Source organism: Schistocerca nitens, chromosome 3 (genome assembly GCF_023898315.1).
Source record: "Schistocerca nitens isolate TAMUIC-IGC-003100 chromosome 3, iqSchNite1.1, whole genome shotgun sequence".
Taxonomy (NCBI): Eukaryota; Metazoa; Arthropoda; class Insecta; order Orthoptera; family Acrididae; genus Schistocerca; species Schistocerca nitens.
The window spans coordinates 148,087,698-148,106,996 of NC_064616.1; the positions used below are offsets into that span (position 1 = coordinate 148,087,698).

Consider the following 19,299-nt stretch of genomic DNA (forward strand, 5'->3'; position numbering starts at 1 on the left):
AGCATCACTTCATGCAGTCCCTCAGGTCAATGTTCTTGGACTGCATCTGCAAGACATCTCAGTTGTTGACAGTAAATGTCAGCAGTGATGGTTATACCTTGGGGAAGCAGTTCATAGTACAGCACACCATCACCATCCCATGAGAAACATAACATTATGTGTTGCGAATGCATGCAAGTCTTTGTACCCGGTGTTGCTGCTTTGTTTGGGCTCAACCACTACTTATGTTAGCAAAAAGACACCATTTCTCGTCACCAGTAACAATACAGGATAGTGATGGTCAGTGTTGTTCACGAGCCAATTGATGATGAGCAAGCAGGGATGCACATATGGCCACCCACTGATGTTTGTGATTTTGGCTTAGACCACGCTCTAGCTATACACCAAATTTTTGAATCTTCAGCATTGCATGAAAATGTTGCAAGATGGTGGAATGACCATAGTCTGGTACTGCGCGCCGTGGAATTTGAATCCGCGCCAGACGTCATGGACGTCGAAGACCCATAGAGGTCGTTGCACCATAAGTTGCAGCGGCATGCGCCTCCTGGCCCGCTTTTAGTGTGGGGGCGCCACCAGTGGAACACGTGGTCCCAGCGGCCAATAGCGGCGCCCCCGTGAGCGTACTTAAGTGCTGGCCACTTGCACATCAAGTCAGTCTTATCTCGCTTACGTCGGTTTTCACCTCGCTTGCGCTAGACTGCTTTCTTCCTGGTTTGTGTACGAGTTTGTTTCCTTGTGACTCTGTTGTTCGGTCCTGTTGTATTCGTTCTGTCTTACGTTGGTTGTGTCCTTCCTTTTCTGTTGTGTTGTTGTTCGCGGGGCCGCGCCTTTCGTCAGTGCTACCCCGCGACTGTCCTGGTTGCAGTTACAACACATAGTTCATAACATTTGCCAATGTACAGGGGCATGGATCATTGTGGATTAACTGTTTAAATGATTTTCATCAAACTCCGAAGATCTTCCTGAATGTGGAGAGTCACTAATGTCAAACCGAGCGAGGTGGCGCAGTGGTTAGCACACTGGACTCGCATTCGGGAGGACGACGGTTCAATCCCGTCTCCAGCCATCCTGATTTAGGTTTTCCGTGATTTCCCTAAATCGTTTCAGGCAAATGCCGGGATGGTTCCTTTGAAAGGGCACGGCCGATTTCCTTCCCATTCCTTTCCTAACCCGAGCTTGCGCTCCGTCTCTAATGACCTCATTGTCGACGGGACGTTAAACACTAACCACCACCACCACCACTAATGTCAAAACGAGAGAACCACTTTCTTGTCATGCTCTGTCCATCAGCATTATCCCCATATACAACAGAAATGTTTCTGGCTGCCTCTGCTGTTGTCACCCCTCTGTTGAACTCATACAGAAGAATATATCAGAAATGTTCCACTTTTTCGACTTGGCACTCCATTTTCTACCATCCATAGCTCCATTCACTATATACAAATGACAAAATGGCAATATGTAAACTCATGTAGCAGCAGTGAACAAAAATTAAAAAAATTGCAATTGATAAATAAACCCACAGGAACTGGAATACTAACATGCAAAGCAAAAACACTATGAACTTGTGCACCAACCTAATATTACTAGACTTCCAGACTTCCATCTTGTCAAATACAGAAGTTATAGGGAGAACTGTTCCTGTTTTTGCAAAGCAGTAAAGTACAAAAACTTACTTTTCTACTTACTTTCATAAAGTTTCAAAAAAATCCACATCATAGTTTTACAATACTTTTTTACACATTTTGTGCTTCTTTATGTTTCAGATTGATGCTCTGATTGAAGATTTAGGACTAGATCAAGTGAGATACACCAAAGTGGCCAGTCTGACAATGTCTGAAAAGTGTCGACTGAGTGTGGCATCTCAGCTGTTATTGGATACTGATATAGTTGTGCTGGACCAACCCACGAGAGGAATGGATATTTTTGACACATTTTTCCTGATTGAATTCTTGAGACAGTGGGCTGGAAATGGTGGAGCAGGAGGTAATCTGTATTGATCTTTTACTGTAGAATCATATGCTCTAGTGCTTAATGAGAATGTTACATGTGAGCTGTGAGTTTTAACAGTCAGGTATTGCACAGTATATATGTAGACCAATCCAGAAAAACATATTCTCAATTTCCTTTGTTAAATTTGCTTTGGCTTACCAAAACTATACCAGGGAAATGCAAGGATAGTTCTCTCACCTTTTTCTACCTTAGAATGTTCTGACTCATATACAGTAACTGCTAAAATTGCACCATACCTTACAAAACAACAAACGAGTTAGAGAAACTGGATGCCCACAAACTACTAGCTGTTTCTTTTCATCTGACAAGTAGAAGTGTACCAAGTTTTCTCATAGACAATTGAGAGTTTCTGAATGGAGATCTGCACCCTGTTACTATATGTTCTTCAGTGGCCATTTACAGCCAGATTAATCTTAGTGTCTTTACAATATTTTGTATGCGTTTAGTCTTTGCATATAGGGCAATACCTTTATTCAGGGAGATCCGGGAAAAACCCGGGAATTTTTTCGTCCGGGAGAAAACAGGGAAAAACCTGGGAATTTTTTAGAATTCCGGGAATCTTTCATTGTTTTAGTTACCAGTTAAATTTTTGTGATTTTGACTGGTAAGAACCAATACTCTAATGAAGGATATTACTGTATCCTGCTTCTGCAGAATAATACTGCTGCAACAAAACATGGGGAAAAAAATAAATAAATAAATAAATAAAAAAATAAAACTAAAGTCGCAAAGGAAATGCACCATATACAACAACAAAACACAGTGCTCATACAAGCATCTGCCAATCAAAGTGTGTCAAAAGCTTTAGGAAGAATATGCAGTGCTTCCTAACAACAAATTGCCTCCGATGAGCGTGACGTGACAGCTGTTTACATTAGATTCATTTGAGCAGTTGCGGGCGGGCTCTTGCGCATGTGCAGTTAAGTCGCATATAAGTAGTACCTTCTCCCACTTCTGGCTACAGATGTGTGGCTGGGCGCCACTATCTAAATTTCTCCGGTTCAGAAATATCGTAGATCGGGGGCTGATGCACAGAGCAGTCTGAGTTGTAGTGGGGAAGTGGGTAGTCTCAAAGTGACCTGTATTTACGTTTAGTGATTTTGCTGTTTCCTCTTCATTTATTGCTCTCACATTAAATGAAAACAAAATGGATTTCTGTGGCCAGGAGCTACCAAATGAATTAAAATACGTTCGCATGATTATGGAAGGCTAAACTATGTCATTAGTTTCAGGTTTTATTTCCACCTTTCTGACAGTCAAGCATGAATCACCTTGCTGAACAATGAAGTTATTTTTGTCGGTTTGCTAAAGAGATTTGGCTTTTATTAATCTTTTGCACAGAGGCAGTCAATTTATTTGAAATGAAGTGTTCGCACTGTTGGCTAGATTCAACTGTTTGCTGCATTTCAAGTGCACGTTTTCCATCGTCTAGTGCATATGGCATTATGCCATAATAAAGAACCAAACATGAGATAATACAGTACTGGCACTCAAGAAAATTTACATCCGAATCTGGACATAACACTTGTGCACTTTAAGCCAAATTATGCATTTTAGTATGGTTCACGAAATTCCGATGCTCTTGAAGTATCCTTTGATGTCTTGTTTCTTTTATAACATAATGCAAGATCTTCTAATGTTTTACGCTTACAAAGATGCAGGCTTCATGCGTCATCGTAGCTGCACAGGCGCAGTGACACCTGTTATCTGGTGCTCTCTAGCAACTGCTGAAACGAACCAATTTCTAACAGGTCACGGGAAAATATTGTGAATGGTTGCTTGAAAAGTGTTACGTTCAAAGTAAATTTCCTTTTACGCTAGATGAAATATGTGCGAGAATGTACGATGAATTTCTTAAATCACAGAGCGTTTGACGCTCATTTAAAAATCAACTCTTTGAGGACAACCATCTAGAAGAATTTTGAGCCCAGAAGATCAGAGATTTACGTCGTTATTAAAAATTTTACTGGCACATTTGTGTGATGTATCTTAAAGTGTAACACATGCAAAAAATTCAGCATTATATGTGGAAGCTTAGCTTCTCTTACAGCTTATTAATCGTCGAGACCAAATATTTGTGAAAGCTTTGTTTTTCATGTAGGAACACTATGTATATTAATTTAAACCATTAACTTTTCTTTTTTATGTGTTCGCGCTACTTAAGAGTGATCTTGCTATTGGTTGACTACATCACGTGTCCAATGCTGTCGTGAGCTGGCGAAATCACGTGACATGAGCCATGACTGGCTTACAAAAGCGCATCGCAATCTCAATTTCATTGCTTTGGAAAGTAAAGTACACTGTTTGGTGGAATTAAAATTTATACCTCCATAACACGAAAAAAAGGCAGCGTACATGTTGCTGCACTTGATGTGATGTCCAAAATTTGTTCCCCCTTGGTTTCATTTTCTAAAGTGCCGGCAAATTCTACATCTGTGTAGAAACCCATAAACATTTTAAGGATTGATAAGTTTTACATTGCCAAGGAAAAGTATACTGTCACTTAAAACGGAAAAAGTGTATTTTCACCCGGGAGAAAGTGTATTTTCAACCGGGAAATCTGGGAAAAATCCGGAATTTTTTTTCCTTCTCTGTGTATACACCCTGTTTATTACATTGACACTTCATTAAGTGTATTCTAATTGATAAACAGTATGTAAAATAAGGGAAAGGCAACTACTCACCTCTAGCAGGTCGATGCTTGGAGCACAATAACATATACCAGAAACAGTCTCTCTTGATTATTAATTATTGATATTCGATGATTGAAAGCAGTCACTTGAGCTGATGGAGGAGGGGAATGGTAGGGAAGGACACCAGGAGAAGGTAACAGGAAAGAGGCATGGGCACACCACAAGTCAAAAAAGTTACAGGGGGTATAATAAAAAGAGATATAAGAAAAGGGAGATGGGGAGAACTGAGGAGGGGAAAAATGGGAGGGAGAAATAGGAGAGAAAGCTGAAGATGAACAAGGAGAAAGGGAGGGGAGACAGAAAAGTGAGGGGTTGAAAAGGGGGGGAGGAGAAGGGGAGGGAGGTGGGGAGAGAGAGAGAGAGAGAGAGAGAGAGAGAGAGAGAGAGAGAGAGAATGCCTGCATCCCTCCCCCTCTCCCCCCCCCCCCCCACACCACTTGTTCTCTGCACTTTTTTCATCATCTGTTCAAATACGAAGCCATCTGTTAAGAGACCTGCCTCTTTCCCACTACCCTTTCCTTGTGTCCTTCCCTATCCCTTCCCACCTCCATCAGATGAGGCAACTGCTTTCAGTAATCAATTATCTATAATTAGTTTTGCTGTGGCCATGGGAACATGCATTTTCGTATCTGTGTGGTTGTATGTGTGTGAATGTGTGTACTATTGCTTGAAAAAGAGCTAGTGCTTGAAAGCTAGTATGAATGCTGTTTTCTGTAATGTGTTACTGCGCTCCATGCACCGAAAGGTGAGTGGTTGCCTTTCCTTTATTTTACATATTGCTCCATCCAGAAATTCAAATTTATAAACGCCCAGTTTTGACATGAACACTCATACAACTTCCCACTGGCTGAGTTGCAAACAGTGGAAGAAGCATGGAAGAGTTGTAATAGCACTCTGGCAAAAGCAGCAAAGGATGTATGTGAAAGAACTGGTAGTAAATGGGGACACATTGATGGAATTCTGAAGTTAAAGAAGCAGTTTTGAAAAAGAATAAAGCATTTGGGGATGGTCTGATCAAAGGACATCAGAAACAAGGGAAGAATATCAAGTGAGAAAGAGGAATCCACAAATAGTGGTTGTAGAGGAAAAGAAAAAGTGGATAGAAAAATGGATCGTGAACAGGATAACAAAGGAAATAAGAACATTCTGTACAGAATGATCAGAAATAGTAGAAGAGGAATGCCATGGAGGACCTATCTTGATGATTTACTGAATCCGGATAGAGTATTGGAGGAAGATAGAAATATAGAAGAGATAGAGAGTGATTGGAAATTTAAAAAGAGATCTGGTGTGGAAAGAAGTCCTGGAGGCACTGAAGAACATGACAAGAGGAACAACAGTGAGATTGGATGAACAATGTGTGGAAATTATCAGAGCAGTGGAAGATGCAGAGATACACTGGCTTTATAAAATTATGAAAGCTTTACGAAATGAATTGATGAGTCCACAACACTGGATGAATAGAATAATTGTACCTGCATTCAAGAAGAGAAGCCAGAAATGTGTAAAATAACTAGTGGCATTATTCTTCGTGCAACTGAGGAGAGAAGTCTGGAGAGACAAATCCAGAAGACAATGAAAAAGCAGCAAGAGAACAAAACTACAGTTTCAGTCTAAGTAGGTCCACAGTAGATCTCATATTTGTATTGAGGCAGTTGAAAGAACATTGATATGATTGTGGGGGAGATACCAAGAAGAAAGAGTAGAGAAGCAGACTGCCTGAGGTTCAAAGGACTGTGCCTAGGAAATATAAGGTGTTTGAGAGTGGAAAGATAGTTAACAGGCTGACACAGATAAATGATATGACACAAGGAAAATCACTGCCTCTGTTACTTTTCTAGTGATGATACTATACAGATGGCGGGAGATATAGGAGACAGGATGACAGCGATGCTGTTTCTGGTGATTTGATGGTATGGAGAAACAATGAGGAGGAAATACTGTAGTAGTTAAGATGTACGGTAGGAGGGTGTACAAGAGTTTGGCCTAAAATTTAATTCAAAGGAGTGTGATCTGGAGGACACAGCAAGGAAAAAGGATGGACCTGTAGTAAACATGACAGCTGAAAATAGTGTTAAGTTTCAAGTATGTTGGAAGTGTAATACAGAAAAATAGAAGAATGACAAAGATATTAGTCAAGATGCAAGGGAAACTGATATCTTTTTGAGATGATTAATACGGAACAAAGAGGTCCCCCAGAAAAGGAAGAAGGTTATATACCAAATGTATTATATATACCTTTTCTGTTCTACACCTTTAAACTTGTATCATGGCCGGCCGCAGTGGCCGAGTGGTTCTAGGTGCTTTAATCCGGAACCGCGCGACTGCTGCGGTCGCAGGTTCGAATCCTGCCTCGGGCATGGATGTGTGTGATGTCCTTAGGTTAGTTAGGTTTAAGTAGTTCTAAGTTCTAGGGGACTGATGACCTCAGATATTAAGTCCCATAGTGCTCAGAGCTATTTGAACCTGTGTCGTGAAGGAAGTGAGAGAAAATAAGGTTCAAGCAAGTGAAATGAAGTTTTTGGGAAGTCAGATACGTGTAACAAAAATGGAAAAGATATGATAAATGACTGACCAATACAAGAGAAACGGTCTCGGAAACTGACATACGGCTGGGAGAGTGGTGTGCTGACCACATGCCCCTCCATATCCACATCCAGTGGCGCCTATGGGCTGAGGATGACACAGCAGCCGGGCGGTACTGTTGGGCCTTCATGGCCTGTTCAGGAGGAGATTAGTTTTAATACAAGAGGAGACCGAGGAATAAAGAGTAAAATTGTATAGGCATGTGCAGAGAATGTATGAGTAGACGATACCTAGGAAATTGCATGAGTCAGATATTGAAGGTAGGAGACAAAGAAGAAGGGCAGTGTACAAATGGCTACAAGGACTGGAAGAAAACATCAGGAAGAGAGGAGAACTCTGGGCCACAGTAGTGACAGAGAGGTGGCAGAAGACCAGAGAAGATGGAGATGCTTGTTTTCCAAGCAGACCCTATGAATGGTGGGAAACTGTACAAGATGATGATGATGATGATTCTGCATTAGATGTATTTCAGAACTAAACGAAGCATCGATGGAGTCAAGCTCCATCTTGTATGAACCACATCTTGTCAAAATCAGGGTCACTTTGCATAATGAGGATGAAATCATCTTCCAAAACCTTCACGTACCATTTGGTAGTCATTATGCCATCAAGGAATATCGCACCGATCATTCCATGACTGGAGATTGTGCGCCACACAGTCACTTGTTGAGAATGAAGAGACTTCTTGATTGCAAAATGTGGATTCTGTGTCCCCCAAATGTGCCAATTTTGCTTATTGACAAACCCATCCAAATAAAAGTGGGCTTCATCACTAAACCATGCATACTAATACCCGCCATGCCATGCAGCCAACCATGCAGTTTGAAAGTTCTAATGCAAACCATTCAGAAATTATCATGATTTTATTTTATATACACTGAAGCAACAAGGAAACTGATGTAGCCATGCATATTTAGATACAGAGATATGTAAACAGGCAGTGTATGGTACTGCGGTCAGCAATGCCTATATAAGACAGCAAGTGTCTGACACAGTTGTTAGATCGGCTACTGATGCTACAATGGCAGGTTATCAAGATTTAAGTGAGTTTGAACGTGGTGTTATAGTTGGTGCGTGAGTTATGGGACACAGCATCTCCGAGGTAGCGATGAAGTGGGAATTTTCCCATACGACCATTTAATGAGGGTACCATGAATATCAGGAATCCGGTAACACATCAAATCTCTCATATTGCTGCGGCCGGAAAAAGATCCTGCAACAACAGGACCCACAATGATTGAAGAGAATCATTCATTTTGACAGAGGTGCAACCCTTCTGCTAATTGCTGCAAATTTCAGTGCTGGGCAATCAACAAGTGTCAGCACATGAACCATTCAACAAAACATCATCGATATGAGCATTTGGAGCCAAAGGCCCACTCATGTACCCTTGATGACTGCACAATACAAAGCTTTACACCTCGCCTGGGCCTGTCAATGCCAAAATTGGACTTTTGATGACTGGAAACATGTTGCCTGGTCAGACAAGTCTCATTTCAAATTGTATCGATTGGATGGATGTGTACCAATATGGAGACAGTCATGAATTGATGGATTTCAGGATCAGATACCACATGCGCTCTATTAACTAACGTACGTAATGGACTGCTGCGTTGCGCAGGATGATGACAGCTTGTGGCCTGCAGATATAGATCTGCATGCGTTGGCTTGTGGTAGATGCTGTGTCCCAAAGTTCCATCTGCTTTCCATCATACCAAAACATCAAGAAAAGGTGAAGTGCCATTTTTTTCCACTTCCATTGTGAAATTTGTGTTTAAATGGATTGAATTTAAATGCTGAAGAAACGTAGGCAGAGTATCAAGTCCATGTGGCCACACCACACCGCAGAAAACAAGAGGGTACAGGAGAGAGAGGGCTTCCCATGGCAACACCGGCCACTTATTCAAAATATTGGTAATGGAATAAGAAGTACGTTGAAGTAAGCATGTGTTTGAATAATGCCACTATGTCCTCCTTAAACTTGTTGCTAATGAGCTCAAAGAGTCCTGCAAGGGCACCTTTATAAATGAAGACACATCATAGAAACTTACTAAGAGATCCGTAGAAGATTGCAATTGAAGTTTTCAGGCGACCTATGATATCTTTAAGGTTTTGAATATGATGATCACACTTGCCTATGAGAAGTCCCCAATAGTGATGTCAGATATTTGGCAACAAAATAAGTAGATGTTCCTATGTTACTTACAGTGCGACGGAGAGGCACCCCATTCTTATGGATCTTGGGTAGACCATAGAGTCTAGGAGGAACTGCAGGCTAGTGAATTGCACTGGAATCAAGCTTGTCCTGATGAATTCGAAAGTCCTTCTCTGGATCATACCTGTCAGATCACATTTTAATTTACTGTATGGAGGATCGTTGAGCAGTTTTTATATCTTGCTATTACATTCTGTGCGTGAGAGAAGCACAGTAGTATTTCCTTTGTCAGCAGGTAAGATGATGATGTCTTTATCTCTTCTCAATTCTCATAGAGCATTTCTTTCAGCTGAGATGATGTTAATGTTGGACTTCTTAGGTAAAGCTCGAATCAAGATGCGGCATGTGTCATGCCATCTCTCTTTAGCAGCATCCTTAGGAAGTTTCAAAATAGCCTGCTCTATTCCACTAATCACATCTTGGATGGGAATGGTCCCCAGTGTAGGTGCAAAATTTAGACCCTTCTCTAGCACTGAAACTGCAGTGTTGTCCAAAGTCTTCTCCGTGAGATTAAACATGGCATATCTTCTTGGCTCGTCTTTTTGCATTCGGGCTTCAAGTTGATCGTATTTTGTCATTTGACTAACCTTAGCTTGTCGTTCAGTACAATCAGCCAGTGCCCAAGTGGTGCTGGCTACCCAGTTCCAGGATACTTCGCTGAAGCCTTCAGATGGAGTGATAGTAATTGTCTGGACACCTAGCACAATTCCTTACACGTGTAGCACCTCACTCACCCGTCGTTTAATTGTAATGGCAGCCACAGAATTTATACAATGTTTAAATTTAGCAAAGGTAAGAATGGTTTGCTTATCACAGCATCTCAGTAAAAATGCATGGCTGCTTAACAATCTACCTATCTTGAGATGTAACTTGTCAAACTCACGTATGTTCTTTGCCATCTCCACACCGTAAAGGTACCAGATGTGACTCTTCAAGCTTTCCCAGCATAAATAAAAATATAGTAAATAGTCTTCACTGGTTTGCCATCGGATGATGTTGTGCAAATTCCACTATATTTCCTCCGATCAACTGTCCGACATCTTCAGGTGGTTCAACCTTGCTGGTGGCTAGGTAAGACTGATGGTATCCGCATGTCAATGCCCTGTATATAGAACACTTGCGAGAAGAATGTGCAGGCATGGATATCAAGCATGCACAATGATTTGCAGATAGATAGTGCCATCAGGGTGTCAATGTGCGGATACCATCAGCCGTACCTAGCCACCAGCAATGTTGAACCACCTGAAGATGTCGGACAGTTGCTCCAAGGAAATATTGTGGAATTTGCACAACATCATCTGGCGGCAAACCCGTGAAGACTATTTACAAAATATCTGCTGGGAATGTTCGAAGAGTCACAAATCAATTCAGTTCACATAGTATCAGAGCTCTGCCAATAGCTATCAGAGTCCAAAAAAATGCCACTAACAAAACCAATATACCAGTCAGTGCATTCTTCATATATTGGGGTTACAACTGACTCAGACTGGGTCTGTGCTGGCATATATGCAGGAATCTGGTGTGGTCACATCTGAGTGCACTCCTTATGGCTAACTCGATGTGAGTAGTGATGACTCGGTGATCGGCAGTAATGTTACACCAGCTACTTGACACTATGTTTAGCATCTCACAATGCATGCTCTCACTGATGGCGGTGTTTTGAGTTTTGTATTCACTAACAACACTCCTTGAATGTCTTAAAAGCAGTGGTGTGGGTCGTTCATGTCACAAAAATTTTCATAGATTTCTAGATTTTCATGTGAGAAGAGGCTACTCTACTCTTTTAACTGAGTTTCACACTTGTATCTTCACCCCAGTTACCTTCAGAATATTATTCTTGTAAACTTCAAAGATTTGACCTTGAATCTATGTCTGCCATCCTGTGCAGCTAGAAAGTAAATCACTGGATGAAACGTGTGAATGGTGGCCTTTCAATTCTGATTGTCTTTATAAATTCTTGTAACCACTGGTATAAAAAAGAAAAAGAATATTTGCATATTGATAGCATAATACAATAACCGCACAGTGTTACCATGTGACAGTGATAATACTTATTGCCTGAATGACTTATTATCCTAGAATGTATGCACACCATCACTTTATTTTTAGTGTCTTTTGAATCTCAGTATGTTTAAGTTTTCGTCTCATTTGAAATATATGTACTCTGGTGCACTTACTCACTCGTTCATCCCAATGTCTACCTCATAATCTTAGGTCTACCTTTCCTACAAATTTTTCTTGGTTTTACATCTATTCATTGTTTTGCATCTATTCATTGTTGATAGTCTCAATGTAGTCATGCAGGAAGTAGCTTACAAGAATCATTTACCCGATTCTTGCCTATTACCCGTCAGTCTGTGTCCACTAATAGATGGAATTAAGGGAGGAGATTACAGAAGATTCAAATAAAAGTTTACGTAGTCAGCATGAGATTGTCACTGAAATGTTCATCTGATTCCAATGGCAGAGTGAGTTATAGTGGATCACAGAGCATCTGGCTGCTGAAATACTAAGAAGAATTTCAAGAGGAGTGTAGCAACATATTACTCACCCCACCCCTGCAACACACACATGTATTTCACAAAATGACCATGACATTAAAGTCAGGATATCTGAGCTTATACTGAGGTTCACGGCAAGTCATTCTTTGTGTGCAGAATTTATGAAAGGGCAGAAGAATGGTACTACATTGTGTACCCTCTGCCACATACTGTAAGGTGGCTTGATGAGTAAAAATGATGATGTAGAGTGCCAATCAGGACAGTCTTAGTTGTTTATTTTTCTGATATCCCTGTTGCGTAAGAAAATGCCTTTCAAATGTAGAGATATATTTGATGCTGAAAGGAAAAGTATGGAATGACTTTCTTTAGCTGTTTTCATTATTTTTTGTTCATATTTCTTTCCAATAGATATTGAATATTTGCAGATTTGTCATGTGTGTGGCTAAATTATGATACATCTGTTAATTTATATAGCTTTTAGAAATTAGCAGCCTAAATATTTATTGGTAATCTTAGTTATTTTTGTCAGTAGCACTGTATGTTTAGCTATTTTTAATCAAATTGCATACTAATAAGACATCCTGAAACAGCAGTCACTTTGAATGACTGGAAACCCAAAAAAGGTTCAATATTTACCTTCAAACTCTCACCTACTGTCAGCAGTTTTATAATAAAATTAACATCAGTTTTGATTTGTGCAAGAGTACTATCAGTTTCTTTCTTTAGTTTTGATGTAAATGTTTTGATTTAATTTAATACCATTTTTCATTCATTGCAGGTATCAGTGGAGGTCGTATTGTAATCTTAACATTACATCCTCCAACATATGAGATATTTACAATGCTTTCGAGAGTTGTGCTTATATCGGCTGGACAATTAATGTTCAGTGGACGAAGACGAGACATGCTTCCATATTTTGCTACAGTAGACTATCCGTGTCCAGCCTATAAAAATCCTTCTGACTATTATCGTAAGTATTATAGATAAGACTCTGAGATACTGCATTTAAGGGAATATTCAATATTTATGCATTCACATGTTTTGTATGCATTTATGGCTTTGTATTGGGTCCACTCCACAGTACAGGTCAACTCCAGCCGAAAAATTCCATGGCCAACCACACTAGTTGGAATTATCCATATCCATCATCAGTGCCCTCACTCCCCCGCGCCCCAATTCCCTCTTTGTGATCCAGCTGCCACCATTTCTCTCTCCAAGATTCTGTATGGCCCCTTGTCTTCACCAAGGTCACCAATACCACTATAGATTTCCAGTAGTTGGTTTTAATCTTCTGGGCTGGCTCACGGCCGAGGTGACACTTCAAGATGGCACAGTGTGCCATAGGCACATTAACCAATTGTCTCCTTGCCTTGGTCTTCTACCTGGGTTTGGTAATCTACTATCATTGTTTCTTCCAGAGATGGGGTCCTCCGCAATGCCTGTCCCAGACATAGCAGCTGCTGTCTCAAGTCCAGCCTGCAGCTGACTCCCTCAAGGGGGGCTCAGCTGCTACACATGCCACACTATCGCCAGCACTAATGGAGGTAGCCCTCAGCCCCCAGCTGCCCTCAATTCAGCAGGTACCCAGCCCCTTCCAGCACTGTTGAAATGTGCTACACCTCTCTCTCTCCTCTCCTTCTGAGGGTAAGGGGGGGGGGGGGAGGGAGAGGAATGCTGTGTCAAGTCCTTGCACCTGCACAGCCAACAACACATATGGGTTATGCAGGCACAGACCTCACAGGGGACAGCTCTTCAGATGGCAGACAAGAGATGGCCACACTCCTCCAGGTGACCAGGCGGCAACCTAACTGCCAACAGAGGCCATTGGCCACACAGACCTTATCTCCTCTGCAGGCCAAGGGACCAGAAGTAGTACATGTAGTATCCTGGTGTCCAGGCAATGTTTGGGCTGGCACCTGGACTACATTGAAGAAGTTCACATTGAGTGAGTTTCCTTGGCCAGGTGCTGATTGTGTAAGCATTCCCACAATCAGGATCTCACTCTGGAGCTGGCACTATGACGACAACACTGTCCATGTCGACCTCCACCTCCAGGAACTGTCAGCTACAGACATATACATTTGTGGCATCTACAACAAACAGACGCCTCTAACACCATAACCAGTGATTCACTTTGTAATATTTGTCTTTGTTTTTCATCAGCAATACGCCGGACTTAAACTTCTGTGCATATATTTGGGACTTTAACTTTTGTTTGTTTCCTCAGAATTTTAAGTTTTGCATGTCCCTTCCAGGCTTTGAGTGTATGAACATTGGATTTTAGAAGTTTGAGTTTACTGTGACATTTTCAGGCCTTCAACCTTCAGGTGTTATTGTTGTTCTTTCAGTATTCAAGAAGTGATCTGCTTTCAGTTATTGTGTTCCAAACTAACTCACGCTGAAGAAGATTGTTTATGTGTGGTACAATAAACTTTCTATTCATTTTATGCAAGCTTATTTTCCATGTGTCACCTCTGGTGGACACAGCAGTGTCTATGCTCTGCCACTACCTAATGATCTGCCAGAGTTAAGACATAGAATTGAAGGGGCTATTGCGTCCATTACTATGGACTTTTTAACCAAAGTGTGGGAAGAATTGGATTTTAGGTTGGATGTTCCTTTTCTATATAAACAATTTAGGAGACAATCTGAGCAGTAGTCTTAGGTTGTTTGCAGATGATGCTGTCATTTTACCACCTAGTAAAGACATCAGAAGATCAAAACAAATTGCAAAACAATTTAGAAAAGATGTCTGTATGGTGGCAAAAATTGGCAGTTGACCCTAAATAATGAAAAGTGTTATGTCATCCACATGAATGCTAAAAGGAATGCATTGAACTTTGATTACATGATAAATCAGTCAAATCTGAAGACTGTAAATTCGACTAAATACCTAGCAATTACAATTACAAACAACTTAAATTGGGAAGAAGACATAGAAAATGTTGTGAGGAAGGTGAATCAAAGACTGTGTTTTATTGGCAGTACACTTAGAAGATGCAACATATCTACTAAAGAGGCTGCCTACACTACACTTGTCTGTCCTCTTTTGGAGTACTGCTGTGCACTGTGGCGTTCTTACCGGATATGGTTAATGGAGTACATTGAGAAAGTTCAAAGAAGGACAGCACACGTTATATTATTGAGAAATTGGGGAAAGTGTGTCACGGACATGATACAGGATTTGGGGTGAACATTATTAGAACAAAGGCATTTCTCGTCATGGCGGGATCTTCTCACGAAATTTTTTAATCACCTGCTTTCTTCTCCAAATGTTAAAATATTTTGTTGGTGTTGACCTACATAGGGAGAAATGATCATCATAATAAAATAAGGGAAATCAGAGCTGGGACAGAAAAATACAGGTGTTTGTATCTTCCGATCGCTGTTTGTGACTGGAATAATAGAGAAATATTGTGAAGCTGGTTCAATGAACCCTCTGCCAGGCACTTAAATGTGATTTGTAGAGTATCCATGTAAATGTAGATTAGATGTGTGTCACATAACTGAAGATGCACATGTTGAACATTTGTATGAAAATCTAGGTTAGTTTACCTTCAGTTTGATGTGTGATTTGTTGTAAATAGTCAAAATTAAACTGTTATAATATACCACTGAAACTGGGATATTCTTTAATGGACACCCTTTATTATGTTTCTTTCTTGTAAACTGTGGATTGCAGAGTTGTGCAACAAAATCCCACAGACTGAATAGTCACATGGCCGCTGCTTTGCTTAGGTGTCCATGCTTTCTGTGCTCAGCACTAGGATACATACCAAGTCCAGTTGTTTACTTTCCCACCAACTGCAGTGTACCCATGCAATGCATATTTTAAACTGTTAAGGCTGCTGTGACGGCACAGAGATAATATAATACTATGTACCACATTTGCAATTAGTCATTTAACTTACCCAAGACCATGTTATCTACAGCACCAGAGAGGAAAATACAGCTTTTAGTCCCTATAACCTCACAGCCAGGCCCAGAACCTGATAACTGGGAACAGCAGTTAGCCACACATCATGGAGCTCCAGAGGCTGCTTGTACAGACCACTCAGAAAACATCGGTCTTCAGAGTGAATCTTAACTCATAGTAAACATAAAGTTACGAAGTTTGCTGAAAATCATGCAAAATCAGCAGCACTAATGCAAAAATATTGGATATTACATTTGTCAACCCAGTCAAGGAATGGTTTCGATCTTCGGTGTTTCAATTAGTTTTAGCGCTGTTTCCAGTTTATGCTGGATAAGCAATGCTTACCTTGCCCCCGTTGACTACACGTCACTGAGCAGCATTGTACTGAAGTGAGCCAAGGAACATCATAAGTGTAGAGAAGAAGAAACTGTAAGCATTTTTAAAATTTTGTGTATCAAACAATATTAAAAATCAAGCTAAATGCTGAGATTCCCTATGGAATTGAATGCTCATTTTGAACATAACTAAGAAGATATGCATTTATGTTACCTAAGCTGTTAAAGATTCTTTGCTGGCAGTATCTGGAGAACAACCTTCAGTGGTGATGTCATTATTTTTGGAATTTTTATCTGTCATCTAGTATTTGTCTGGGTCATAATAAAGTCTCTTTTCTAACAACCATTAAAATTTTCAGAGTTTTTGTCCATCAGGGCATCTTCCCTCCTGTAGTCATTTAACACTTTTTTTAGCATGACTCACTGTCGTTCTCCAGTCTTCTAACGTATCATAGAAGCAGTTATTTATTTATTTATTACATCTCCATAAGCATATTATGGCTCTGGGTCTTATTCATCTCAAGATTTCAGATCATTTCTATGGGGGTTTGGTCTGAATGCTGTGACAGCAATTAGAGAGGAATAAATCCATTTGAATGCAAAATTTTAGCAATGGAATAACATGAGATGATTGATGCTCCTTAGCAAACACTAACTGTTGAGATTTTTGTAAATCTGTGTTACAGTATGTATGGTTACTGCCTGGGTAAGACTGAGTTTCAGCAAACTGGAATTTGGTGGTTCACTCTCCAGCTCATTTTAATAAGGAGTGTTATTGGAAATTACCATACTTTTAGAAAGTACTCCTGGAATAAGCTGGCTCTTTACATTCATTTTTAAAGTTTTTGCTGTCCATTTATAATTTATAGTTTGAAGCTTAGCTTATTGAATTATATACAGGCAGTAAATCTTGAATGAAACTCATGTGATTGCTGCATGTGCAACAGTTAAGCATTTATTCAAAGTGTAATGTGTATGAATCCATGTTATGTATAAATTAACCCATAGCCATTTCAGTTATGATGAGTGATACTTTCCTAAAAAATATAGTGATGTATGCCATTTTTGCAACTGCATCCAGTCATTCACATATGAGCACTTGTTTTTCTGGCATCTTTTAAGACCTAAAGCTGATCCCTTTCATAGATGATCTATTCCCAGAAATTTCTTGCTATCATTGAAATCCAGGTCTGTCCAGCTAAAAGATAAGATGTAGCATATTTGACATTTCCCTGTACTGTTCTTAATATAACAGCCTTTGTTGACTAATAACATGTTTATCCATATTATCAATTTATTGTGGCAACTTTTTTTCTTGTTCATTGAGGTAGGTACTTCATTCTCACTCTCCTTAACATTATACTATTAATTTTACAATCTGCATACCATCAATTTATTTTCACACTTTACTATTATGTTCCATTGCCCTCTCTCAGCACAATCACTTCTTTCACCTTTCCTTTGTCAATACATATAATGGTCTTAACAGTACATCATCATGCCCACCCTTAAAGAAATTTTGCATGATGTTTTTCAGTATTTTCATTGTGAAGTAACAACACTTATGTCTTTGAACTGGAATGTTACTGTACAAAGTCAAATTATCAAGCTAGTTCCCCTACAACTTGATTTGCAATTCCAATTTGCAAGTAATAGAAGATAGACATGCATCTTTGTTGCATGTATATGTATGTTTTAAAATCTTGTATGTCTGTTGCTTATTGTGATCATAGCTTGTGAAGTTAGACTCGTACAATAGCCATTGACTTTGCTATTGGCAGATTTCATTCTATGGGACATTAAAAATTGGGTTGAGTGCTTATAACATCTGTCCAATTTGTGATAATCCTTGCATGTGAATTCAACAGAATATTACTTACATATTAATAGTTTATAAATTGATATCATATTTATATATTTAAAAAAATTGAATTTAAATCAGTCAATTGAGTAAGTGACTTACAGACTGTGTAATAAACTTATGATATTAGTAAATATTATTACAGTTCAGTTCTATTAATTATATTATGTCACAACAGTTGACATGTTTTTCTGAGCACAAGATGACAGTCCTCACTCCTTTATATTTTGATTAAACTGGTAATAGTATACTAATGCTTATGTTGAATATTATTATATGAAAATAATGGTGTTCGTTTGCATAAATGATTTTTCAGTTGACCTTGTGACATTGGATGATTTATCTGCTGAGGCAATGCTTGAGTCAAGTCAGAGGATAGAGCAACTTGCAGAATTGTTTCGACGGAGGCAAGAACCTTTATCTGATCCAGGGCCTCCAGTGGCTTTGCCAGCAAGTGTAAAGCAGGCAAACTGCTGTACACAAATTTTTATGTTGTTACTGTGAGTTATGAATGTGTTTGAACTTAATATTCTCTAGTATGTTACTTGTTTACATGATATGATACATAAATTAAATGTCCAATTAATGAAATTTGGAAAATGAAAACCTGTAGTAAGCAGTGACTAACATTTAATATGTGTATTGGTCCTTCTGAGGTGTTTTAAGTGTCTCTCCATACACAGCTAACCAAACATTGGACTGATTTTCCATATGGCTTAATGGTATATTTTTACTGCAGTATAAGTTTGTGTAAGCTAACTGGAAAGTAACTTTGAGCTAAATTTGCAGAAGCCATTGCATAAAATGAAGAAGAAGCAATACTATATGGTAAGTAGGTTGTTCTATTTTAGTGAACATACTTCCAAGTATGAAAGGTCCTACATTTCTACAAATCATGCTGATTGTTAGATTCAGTATAAAGGATACTGGAAGAGGGTAAGGGGTTCCAAGTCAAGATGATATAGTGGCAACTGAACAATTCTTCTCTAGCATATTTGTGAAACTGTGGCTGGAGTGTCATCATTTTTGCATTGATAACTGATGATGACTTCATAAGATGGCATGCATGCCATTGCATTGTATTGTATTCCACTGCCCAAACGACACTAATGCCTCAGACTGCAATGGGTGCATAACATTAGTACAGGCATGCTGAGGAGAAAAATGTAATGTTAGAGA

At 39.6% G+C, this 19,299-nt stretch overlaps 1 protein-coding gene across 1 annotated transcript in view; it reads left to right on the forward strand.

The window, feature by feature from the left end:
- LOC126248092 (ATP-binding cassette sub-family G member 8) overlaps positions 1–19,299 on the forward strand; it is a 325,668-nt gene that overhangs the window by 251,966 nt on the left and 54,403 nt on the right. The window contains exons 11-13 of the mRNA XM_049948758.1: positions 1,767–1,986; positions 12,787–12,978; positions 18,437–18,620. Coding sequence (XP_049804715.1) covers positions 1,767–1,986; positions 12,787–12,978; positions 18,437–18,620 — 596 coding nt within the window. The remainder of the gene's footprint in view (positions 1–1,766; positions 1,987–12,786; positions 12,979–18,436; positions 18,621–19,299) is intronic.